This window comes from Lycium ferocissimum, unplaced genomic scaffold (assembly GCF_029784015.1).
Source record: "Lycium ferocissimum isolate CSIRO_LF1 unplaced genomic scaffold, AGI_CSIRO_Lferr_CH_V1 ctg2807, whole genome shotgun sequence".
Classification (NCBI taxonomy): Eukaryota; Viridiplantae; Streptophyta; class Magnoliopsida; order Solanales; family Solanaceae; genus Lycium; species Lycium ferocissimum.
This window is the reverse complement of record NW_026724011.1, coordinates 67,864-79,928: the sequence shown is the minus strand read 5'-3', so window position 1 is coordinate 79,928 and position 12,065 is coordinate 67,864. Positions and strand designations below refer to the sequence as shown.

The following is a 12,065-nucleotide window of genomic DNA, read 5'->3' as shown; positions in this document are numbered from 1 at the left end:
TCTAAACAACGCATGGAGACAAAAAAAATAACATGACAATGGTCCTTATTAGATCCTATTCTGAGGAGATTCAGACTGAACAAGTGGTATTTAAATACCTTAGAACATGACTAGATTAACAGGGTAAATAACATGAAAACAAAAAGGGTTGAACACTTAATCTCAACATGTTTAGTCTCTTAAAAAAAGTCATTATCTCCTTTAAACCAAGCTATAGAATTTCATTACACAATAACAGGATCATAGATAGGTTTACATTATGTACTTAAGAAAGTAATAAGTAGGAATTAAACTAACTACACGCTTAGTAAACAAGGTTTTAAAAGCTAATGACCCCTAAATTGTATTTACATAATAATTAATCTAATCAGTCTACTTAACAACATATGAAACAGATTTTGCCAAAACTACTCTAAACCACACATAACTAACACATAACTTAGACATAAACATAAAAAGGGCAAGAAATTAACAAGGGCAAGAGAATTACCTGTCTTATGCGCAGCCTTTGATCGAGATTTGGACTCGGAGTCCTTGTTTTCCCCTTAAAACCCCAAATGCACAAACCACAGAACCCACACACACAAAACAAAGCTTTTAAATTTTTGAAACTAACTTGAACTTTTAAAGTTTTGAGGCAAAATGCTCAGAAAAGCTTAAGTATTTCGAGTGTAATAGGCTATCTGATAATTTTCAGTGTCCAAGTCTATCCAATAAATGTAACTTAAGGTCCTTTATATAGCAGACTCCTAAAATCCCCAAACCCTAATTGCACCGATGTGGGATAAATCCCAAAGATGGGGTTTCCTCCTCTCATCCCATGTTGTAGGGTGGAGATTAAATAAAAAAAATAGGCATCAAAGGTCAGATTTCAACCAACAAAGGCTAATCCAAAAAGTTCTTCAAGAACCAATCATAATGCGGTACTCAAAATCGAAAACAAACAAGAGTAATTAAAGAAAATACAGTCTTTGACCATTTGAAGACAGAAAACCACGAAAGAAATATCAAAATAATCAAGGGTAATACCGTGTTTGGTCGCAATGGAGGAGAGAGAAGGCCAAGAAATTAATGCTTGCCTCCAATCGTCCCCGCCAGGCCAGCTAAAGGCCTTACACCTCTGATTCTTTGCCAAAAATGGCGAGATGACAAGAGGAAAGAGAGAGAGGGTGGCCCCACGGCGGCTAGGGTTTGGGATAAAGGGAAGGAAAAGATGATATTGGGGTGTGTTTCGCATGAAAATAAAAAGGGAGGGGTATACCCTCCTTCTTATTTTGGAGCTGGGCCGGGTCATGCCCTTCATCGGGCTGGCCTGGTCAGAATTTAAAGGAAAAATAGAAGGGGCAGCCCATTGTATACATGGAAGGGTAAAAAACTCTTTTAAAAGATAGCCAAATATTGAAAATGCCTATTGATTAAACATTTCAATTATGACCAAAATTTAACAACACTTAGTTAATTAGTTAATTTTAGAGACACAGCCAATTGCATAAAAGGACTTTTAATTGCAAACATAACCTTAACGGATATAAACCATGAGATTGGTTATTTTGACCATGGCCGTAATTAATTAACAAATGTTTATTTCAATTGCAACCATAATTAATTAATTCAAAAATTGCAAGCGCAAATTTGATATGCAAAGTTAATAATTGAGGGGTAAAATCATTAAATCATTTAATTAATCAGGTTTTCTTGAATTAAAAGATTGAAATACTTGCTAATTGCCTATTTAAGAAATGTAAACAATAAATAATTATCATAAATTATTTTTCTTCTTGGTTAAATTTGGCAAATTATTATAATTGTAGAAATATGTAAATTAATTTCCAAATGATTTATAATATTATAGAAACTATTTTATCAAACAAGATTGGTAAAATATTATCTAAATAATTTTATAAAATCATTTTGACTTCCAAAAATACATATTTCACTCTGTTTAATATTCAAGGACACTGGGTAATTAAAACAAATTATGAGAGGTCAAAAATTAGGTGTCAACAACTGCCCCTTCGGTGTTCGGGGATGGCGGGACCATCCTTGAGCAACAAAATTTGACTAACCTTGAGTTTTGACTAACCCTACTTATTTTCATGCAATTTTCAAAATATATGGCCGGACCCGGGTATCTGGGTTTCCTGCATATCTTAGGTTTCATGAGAATTCAAGCCATTTGTAGTTCGACTCTATTATGACTTGGAAATGCAAATTAAAGCAAATTCTCAAATTTCCCGGCTATCAAACTGGAAAGTCCGAAGTGATTGGTTGGAGTGTGATTAACTCTCTGGTGTTGAGTTCGCCTACATATCCCTGTTTTGGGAACCAAGTAACTTGTAGTTTGACTCAATCGGAGGAAAAGGGTTTCCCTTATGTAGGAATGCCTTTGTGTGTGTTGGTGTGTGTCTGACCGGTAACGGAATAAAAGCAAACAAATAAGCACGCAAGTAAATAATTGTTCTTATGTGGCTGAGTGGTGAGGAATAATCTTCCAAGTCCTGGCCGGAGAGCTTGACTCTCATGGGCACCTTATCTCAACCGGCTGCATAAGAAAAAGTTTCATGTTTGCTCCGCAATCTGTTTGGATTTGATTTGATCAACCTGCTCTATTTGGTGGCTATAAATCTGCTCCCATCTACTGAGTAACGTTGCTTTTGGGTGACGAATACTACGGTCATCTGACCGGATTTACATTTTCTTGTCTTCCTGAGCAAATACTGCGGTCTTTTGACTGGTTTCACATCGCTTCATCTTTTTTGAGCGAATACTGCAGTCTCTTAACTGGTTTTACATTATTTTGTCGTCTTGCTATATTCGGTAGTTTTTATGCATGACCTTTTTTGGCAATTTGAATAAATCCGCCTCTCGGCATGTTTGTATGAATAGCTCTATTGGCATGTTTGTATGAATGACCCTCTTGGCATGTTTGTATGAATGGCCCTCGGCATGTTTGTAGGAATGATCCTCTTGGCATGTTTGTATGAGGCATGTTTGTATGAATGGCCCTCTCGGCATTTGTATGAATAACCCTCTCGGCGATAGAAAAAATTAGATATGCAATGGTCGTCATGGCAAATAAGAAGAAGTGATGGCCCTCTCGGTGACAGGAAAAAATAGATATGCAATGGCCCTCATGGCAAATAAGAAGAAGTGATGGCCATCTCATCGAACGGAAAAAATGGATATGCAATGGCCCTCATGGCAAATAAGAGGAAGTTATGGCCCTCTCGGCGATAGGAAAAAATAAATATGCAATGGTCCTCATGGCAACTAAGAAGAAGTAATGGGAACGACAGATATGACCCCTTTGGCTAAATTGTCTTTCTTTCGTTCTTTATGCCGACCGTGACTCTCTTGGTCAGGTATGCCGTGTTGTCTTACTACGACCCCATTGGCCTGTGATTTTACCATTATGGCCTTTTGTCCTTGGTGGACCCTTACGGTTAGGTGTTTGCTCTTTGTGACATTCACCTCTTTATAGCCCTCGTGGCTGGGCATTTGCTTTTGTGACATTTGAATCTTTCATAGCCCTTGTGGCTAGATATTTAGCCCGTATGGCATTCCGATCTTTCGACCCTTGTGGTTAGATATTGTCACGACCCAACCGGAGGGCCATGACGGGCACCCGATGTTATATCCCGTATTTTGTACGTTGGGACATTCCGAGTTAACCGTGAAAAGTTAAGGACAAGACTATTTCGGGATACGAGGTAGAGACTTGTAACCTCCGATTTTGTTTTAATGCACAAGTTGCTTATAATTTTATTGGATGAAAATATTAAGGAAAAATTAGGGGCTAGAAGTGAAAATAATATTTCATGAAAATAGCCAAAAGTGGCCATGTGGCCGTGTGGGCTCCCACCATGGTTTGGCCAATTGCCTTAAGCCATAATGGGGGGGGGGGGGGTAAGTGTCCATCTTGAATTTGTAGGGGGCTATCTATATATATAGACTAGAGATGACAAAATTCATCATCTTTTACACAACTCTAGAAAGCTCAAGAGAAAGAGAAAAGAGGAGAAGGCATTCGGCCATGGCTGGCCGAATGGGTGCCTTGGAAATTGATCAAGAAAAATTATTTTCTTCTAGCTTTTCTACCAATTGGAAGGTCCTCTATAACGTGGAGTGGTTGTTGGAGCAAGAAAAGGATTCATTTTTGCAACTTACAAACCCTAGCTAAGTGAAGAAGTGAAGTGGAAAAGGTAAGGTTAATATTCCTTTACATGTGTTATGGATGATTTGTACATGTTGTAGTGTGTGGAAATTCATGAAATTCATGAAACTTTGTATGTTGATGTTGTAGCCGTGAGTGGGCTGTTTTGGGACAAGGAATGAATTAAATGTTACTTAGTATTTTGGTTGTTGATTGTTGTGGATTCTATGATGCAAATGAGGGTTTAATGCTTCAAGTTGAAGTTGTAAACGTTTGTCGGATGTTTTAGTAGCTAATATGATTTTAATATAGTTTCTTGAATTTATGAGAATGATGTTGTTAACGTGTGGATTGTCGGTATAGTTCATGAATTTGGAAGAAAAGAATGTGTTGTGTTGCTCTTGCCAAGTTGGGAAGGTTTCGGGTGGTATTGCATATTGGTTGGGTTGTTTTGAATATTGTGCGGATTGTTTGAAATGTTCTCGAACCTCGTCTGAATGATCTCGGATTAGTATTTGAACTTGTGAGCGTTGATGTTGGTTTGAATGTATGTAGTTGAATTGAATATAAATGGAATGTTGTCGAAATATGTAGAAAAGAGTTACTAGCGTTATAATGCGTTTTGAATTGATTATTGATGTTGTTAATATGGTTGTTGGTATTGTTGTTGAAGATTTGGCCGAGTTGAATTCTCGGGGATGTTGAATTTATGGGGGAAATGCTGCCCGAATTTCGATAGATAAAGTGCTAGCTTGGAATTGGATTCCTAAGTGCTTATGACTAATGTTTGGTGCCTAATGACGTTGTTGTAGATCATGAGAAGTCGAGACTTAAGTTGGATTAGCTTAGGAAGCGGACGAGGTATGTAAAGCCTAACCTTTCTTTCTTTTGGCATGTCTTAGTTGTAAGTAGGTTATGATACGAGCCTCGGGGTAACTCTATTCTTACGATCCGAGCATGTCTACGATTCTTATTTTCTCCTTGATGTTAACATTCTTGATATAGTCAAATTATGATCCTTATGTCTTTTGCATGATTGGATAATAACTGTTGCATAAAAAGATTTTGTTTTTAACGGATTCTGAAACTACGAACGACCGTAACTTTCATAGACGGGCTCGGATCGCTTCGAAACGTTCGTAGAAGATTTTATAATGAATAATGTCTCTAACTTTCGTGGGCGGGCCCGGATTGGTTTGATGCATATCCGTGGGCCCCCGAGACTTTCCTTTGTATAGTTTTAACGACTTTTTGAATGAACTTAACATGGCTATCATCCCGACCCCCGAGTATGATTACTTACTTATTTGTTGAGTCTGTAATGATGTCTTATATGCATATGGTTACTCACGACTCTGCTCGTGCCTTCTGTTGTTACATCTTTCGCCGAGTCCCGGGCCGGTTATGTTATCGTGCGCACTATGCTATATTCCGAAGTATGATGTGTTACGAAGTATGATGTGTTATGAAGTATGATGTGATACGAAGTATGATGTGTTACGAAGTATGATGTGATACGGAGCATGATGTGTTCGGAGATATGCAATATTCCAAAGTATGATTTGTTGTGGCGCCAAAGATGGGGTGGCGACCACGTTCTGTCCGCCGGGTCCCATTACGGACCGCATATGATATATGATATGATAATATGATGATATGATAATATGATGATTTTGTTTACCGCGTCCCTCACTAAAGGGTCGGGGCACGTTATATGATGATTTTACTTACCGAGTCCCTCACTGGAGGGTCGGGACACGTTATATATGCATTTGTACATGATGATTATTTACTTACGTTTCTAAATCCCATAATGAGTTGAATATGACATTGATACGCATGTTTTATGTTTCAGAGGCAAGCCTTACGATTTTTATGCTCCTTATTCTAGTATGATTCTGTTTCTGTGTATCTCATGCTTTACATGCTCAGTACATATTTCGTACCGACCCCCTTTCTTCAGGGGCTGCGTTTCATGCCGGGCAGGTGTACACAGATGATTAGAGGACAATAGCAGAAGATGTTCCAGCTGGATTGGCGAGCTCCGTTTCCTTCCGGAGTGCTGCCGAGTCAGAGTATTATGTTATGGTATCTGAGTTATGTTAGAGACTTTGCAGACAGACTCATGTATATAATATGTCAGCTTTGTAAGCGGCTATGTAAGCCGATGTATCATTATGCATTATATTACAGATTTTATATGTTCACAGATTTTCTTTGATTTGAGAAAGACGAAAAGTATGTTGTTTTTTGAAAAACTTTCATTATGCATTCGTGTCATGATTAAGGGCCCAGTATGATTACGAGTATCATGAGAATTTGCGGGTTCGCTCGGCCCTAAGTAAGGGTCGGGTGCCCATCATGCCCTATCACAGGTTAGGGTGTGACACCCGGTGCTAACCCACCCGGGTACCTCTTATCGTACTCTCATATTCACATCTAGGTGAGCCACATGGCTTACTCATAATTTATATACATCAATAGTGCTAATCTCGTTGGATAACAACACATTTATATCATCATCAATAACAATGCACATATCCATATACACAAGTCGACGAGGCTATCAAAATGATATACAAAATATGAGCCGACAAGGCTGCAAGACATCTAACCATACACAACTGTCTACGAGCCTCTAAGGAGAGTATGTAACATCATATAGGCGGGACAGGACCCCGCCATGCCCATATGTATGTACAAAAAAGAATAATACCCAAAAATTGTAGCTCCGGATGAGATGGAGCTCCTCTATGTAGTCCCTGAAAAGAAATCTACGGATCAAGCCTGTCTCCCGGTCCACCTGCGGGCATGACGCAGTGTCCACAAATAAAAGGACGTCAGTACGAATAATGTACTGAGTATGTAAAGCATAATCAACATCATAATAGAAATGTAAGAAATAACATAAGATAGAGAGGTCATGAGATAATGAAGCCATTTATACCTCTAGCGTTGTTCATCGTATTTACTTATCCCCTTTCTAATAGGAACCTTCCATTTCATACATTTATACGTGTAGTAGTATCATACTCGACCATAGAGGTTCGGTGTATTACATACCCATCCATGATAAGGTTCGGTGTTATACGTACCGGCCCTACCAAGGCTCGGTGTTATCCGTACCCAATCGGTGGCGCGCGCGCGATAGATATCATACTCGGCCATGAAGGCTCGGTGCGCTTAGTAGTCATACTATATATATATATATATATATATATATATATATATATATATATATATATATATATATATATATATATATACATATATATACATAGAAGCACATACACGTTTTCAACATTATCATCGTCATCATCATTTTCATTATATCCTTCCTTAGAGAATCAACTATCATAGGATGGAACTATGAGATTTATCAAGAATCATGAGCCTTAGCGATTCTAGGAATGAAGTCATTTGGAAGACGCTATGGAACTCATATGAAGGTATTTAGCAATGGGACCATGCCTTAATGAAAGAAGGGTTAGCCTTATATACCTCGTCGTCTTCTTAACTACATAATTTTCACTGTTGAAGCTTGAAAAATCTACATTTAAAAGGATTCATACCTTGGTTAAGCGTTAAAGATACTCTTAAATCCAAACTAGAACAATTCATGAGTTAACGAAAATCGGGCAGCATTTCCCCTATTTCATCGACTTCCACCATATCACAAAACAACTCCCAAATAACCATAATAATATCTACAATATCATAATCACGTAGTCACATTGCATTAAGTCTTCCATATTCATTCTCACATTCAACTTGCACTAGCAACTTCACACCAACCCTTTGCACATTTTTCGTAGAACGTGTCTCATCATCATTATTACCTTCTATAGAAAGATTATATCCATATCATACTAAGAATCATAACTCAAGTTAGCTTACTACTCAAAAACATCATAAAAACTACATTTAGAACTCATCTTCTACTTTCTCCTTCCACTCAAGTTGTTCAACAACTAAACATTCTTGATAACATGTAATAAGCATGAAAACTAACCTTTTATCTTATAAGAATGAGCTTTGGAGCAAGCTATTAACTTCTATGAAAACCCTAGCTTCAATACCCAAAAAATTCTTGAAGTCTAATAACCCTAGCAAGACTTCTAACACATGGATATCTTGATTCTTGCCTCTTGATATTTAATCTCCCTTGGATTTTGGCTTGGATTAGTTTATGGAGTTGAAGAGAGGGTTTTTGGAGAGCTTTTGGATCTGATTTAGTAAAATAAAATTTCCAAATGAAGTGGAGTGAAATATATAAAGCGTAACTTAAAATCCCGTCGGGCAATTCTGTGCCTATTTTGATGGGCCGTCAAAATTCCTACGGACCATCAAAATGCTCCGTAGAACTGCCCAGTCAAATATAGTTCACTGTGACTATTTTACGCTGGGTTGGTGCAATTTGACGGGCCGCAGAAATTTCTGCGGTCCGACAAAATTCCCTCTACGGTCCGTCAAAATTCCTGCGGGCCGTCAAATGGTCCGTCAAAATTTTCTGCTCAGACAGTCTGTTTTGAAACACCCATAGCTTTTTACTCCAATGTTACATTGACAAATGGTTTGTTGCGTTGGAAACTAGACTCGATGAAATTCAATTTGGATGAAAGAAACACACCAAAACTCCTTATATTCTAGGAGATATACCTCCCCCAATTTGGACCAGAATCCTGTTTGAAAATTTTGCCAAGTTTTCCCAAAGTTCCGACAAACTCCATTCCTTAATTTGCTTGTCCTCAAATCCTTCCATAGCTTATTTCATGGGCTTAAAATCCCATAACCATAATATAAGAACATATAATCTGATATATCCTAGAAGGTAACTCCAGTTTCCACGATTAGGACAACTAACACCTAAAGAATCTCAACGGACGAAACTACGAGGTGTAACAGATATTTATCCCTTATGGTATTTCGATATTTCACAGCCCTTGTGGCTTAGATATTTATCCCTTACGGATTTAACCCTTTGTTGCCCTTATGGCTAGATATTTTTCTGAAAGCCTGATCTCAGCAGCAGTCTTGACCTTCTTTGGCGAACCGTTTCCTGCACATGAAGCAAAGTTAGAAAAAGGACCGTCGCACGATGTTAGTGGACTTTGTATCGGGGAAATGGGTTAGTTTTTCCTATTTAAAGTTGATTAGTGTCGTTGGCGCTGTCACATCTTTGGCTATTTGGACTCGAAAACCCTTCGGCTCCGGTATTCAAAAGATAAATTTATTTTTGTTATGCAGAAAATCATTTTTTATAAAGTTTCCATAAAGGTATCGAATTTGTAGGAAAATAAATGCATTATTTTGAAAGCGGATAAGATTAATTGTCATGACATGTGCCTTGAATGAGGGACATCCCTTCTTTCGTGATTGGATTCTTTGCTCCTTTGCGTGGACTTTTTGAGTTCTTTTCTCAAAAATTCTGCCCCAGTTTGAATCTTGACTGCCGAACTCTCGTGCCTAATCTACCGAGTTGCGAGAAATTTTGAGGTCCCCTCAAAATTTTTGCCCCAGGATATTAAATAAATGAGAAATTTTGAGATCTTCTCAAAAAATTTGCCCTAGCTTAAAACTCTGGGTTGGCTAACTCTTTGTAGTGGATTGACGGCGCAAACTTCTGAGATCTTCTCAGGAATTCCACCTCAGCTGGGCGAGTGGAGATCCTTGCGTCCTCCTTGAAGTTCTATCTTTGAGGCTTCCTAGGGGTTTTTTGGGTTATTATTTTGGTGCGACCGAGCTCAAAGGGTGCCTAACGTATGTCGCGGCGGCTAAGAAAAGTCGAACGTAGTTCGGAATAAAAAGTAAAGGGTTTTTAGTTCTTACTAATAAGGCAATGTACATTGGTGCCGGATGGATCTATAAGGCCTATGTATCCCACTGTGGGGAAGTCAGGTTATTACGTAGTTCATATTAGAAAAGTCGTTTTGTTTTTCCTTTCTATTACAAACGATTACAAGTAAAAGAAAATAGCTAATACAAAAAAATAGAATAATGATTACAAACAAAGAGTACTATTATAAACTGAAAAATCTCATCTTCATGCATGGTAGCATTTGATTGCATCTAAGTTGATCGGCTTCAGCCACTCTTGTCTATCTATTTCTGCCAGTACTATCGCTCCTCTGTACATTGCGGACCACGTAAGGACCTTGCCAGCTGGGAGCAAACTTCCCTTTGTATTCCTCTTGATATGGGAAAATTCTTTTGAGCACCAGCTGCCCATTTCGAAAAAGCCGAGTCCTGACTCGCTTGTTTAAAGCTCTTGCCATCCTTTGTCAGTATAGTTGATCGTGACATACGACAACTATCCTTTTCTCATCGATTACAGACAATTGCTCTTATCGAGCTCGGACCCATTCAGCATTGTCCAATTCTGTTTCTTGAATGATTCTCAAAGAACATATCTCGACTTCGGCAGGTATGACTGCTTCAGTACTATAGACTAACAAATATGGAGTTCCTCTTTGTTGAAGTTCTGTTTGTAGTACGGTATCCCGAAGATAAGCATAAGGCAAGTAAGCCGTGAACCTTTATAACTTTGATCATTTTCCTCAATATCCTCTTGATATTCTTGTTGCTATTAAAAGATCCGTTCATTTGTGGCCGGTAAGTCGTTGAGTTACGGGAGTGATCTTGAATTGTTACATGGAATATCATTTTGGACGTTGAGGTTCGTTAGGTGTTAGTTGTTTTAATTGCGATCTGGAGTGATATGCACCTATCTTATGGTTATGAGGATTTAAGATCATGTATGAGAAGAATCGGAAGGAGTGGAGGTCGATCGGGTGAAGAACGAAAATCTGGTTTAAACTAGGCAAATTTGCACTATGCGTTCGCGACCTGGGGCCCGCATTCGCGATGGCCAGAAATATTCTAAACCATCGCATTTGTGGGAGACCCTCACGTTCGCCAAGGTCAGTGATTAAGTCGGTTCCACCGACTTTGTCACTCTATAAAAGGACCAAACCTCATTTTATTCCACACAATATCAGTCTCTAAGCTCAGCACACATATAGGGGTATTTGTGTCATAAAGAAAGTGAGGAATTGGAGTGATTTCAATTAGTTGAGGCTCGGATAGCTCATAATCGTAATTCTAGTATTGTTGTGCGGTGGATTTTGACGTGGATTCAAAGAGGATATTGAAGATATTGCTACTTTAACAAGAATAAGGTATGAATCTCTCTTTATTAATATTGCTTTTGGTTTATTCACAAAGATAGAGTGGTTAAATGCTCGTATGATAAAGTTGTTGGTTATGAAAATTGGAAAGCGTTGTAAGGGATATTTTATGGTACATGTTGGTAGAAATGATATTATTGATATTGGTATTGTTGTTGTTGTTGTTGTTGGTTGCTGAATTAAGATTTCGGGCTAGGCATATAAACAGGGGAGATGTTGCCAGATTTTCGGTAGGATATAGAACAGTTTAACTTGAAAGCTTAGCACAAGTATACTATGATGATTCTAACGATAGTGTGAATCCTCTTAAATGTAGACTTACGAGCTCGGACGAGTAATGTAGATATATATATATGATATGTATATAATTGGAGGTTATATGTAAATATATCTTTCTTCTTTGGCATGAAATCCATAAAATGAGCAAACGACGAACACATATGACTCCAATGAACTCTAGTTCTCAGTAGTACTTGACATGACAGTTGTCTTTGGTTTCCCAAGTGTTGGTTCATTCTATCTATTCCCTCGAGTCTCAAATGATGATTCATTTTGTAAATAATTACTCCTAATATTCTATTCGTGCACATTTGCATTGCATGCCCACCGAGTCCCTCATATATATATATATATATTTATATTTCACCGAGTCCCTCACTAGAGGGCCGGGTACGGTATATATTCATATTTCACTAAGTCCCTCACTAGAGGGCCGCCTACGGTTT

At 38.2% G+C, this 12,065-nt stretch overlaps 1 protein-coding gene across 1 annotated transcript in view; it reads right to left on the bottom strand.

Moving 5' to 3' along the window:
- Nucleotides 1–9,126: 9,126 nt before the first annotated feature.
- Nucleotides 9,127–12,065, bottom strand: part of LOC132043725 (uncharacterized mitochondrial protein AtMg00860-like) — a 51,842-nt gene continuing 48,903 nt past the window's right edge. The window contains exon 3 of the mRNA XM_059434182.1: nucleotides 9,127–9,212. Coding sequence (XP_059290165.1) covers nucleotides 9,127–9,212 — 86 coding nt within the window. The remainder of the gene's footprint in view (nucleotides 9,213–12,065) is intronic.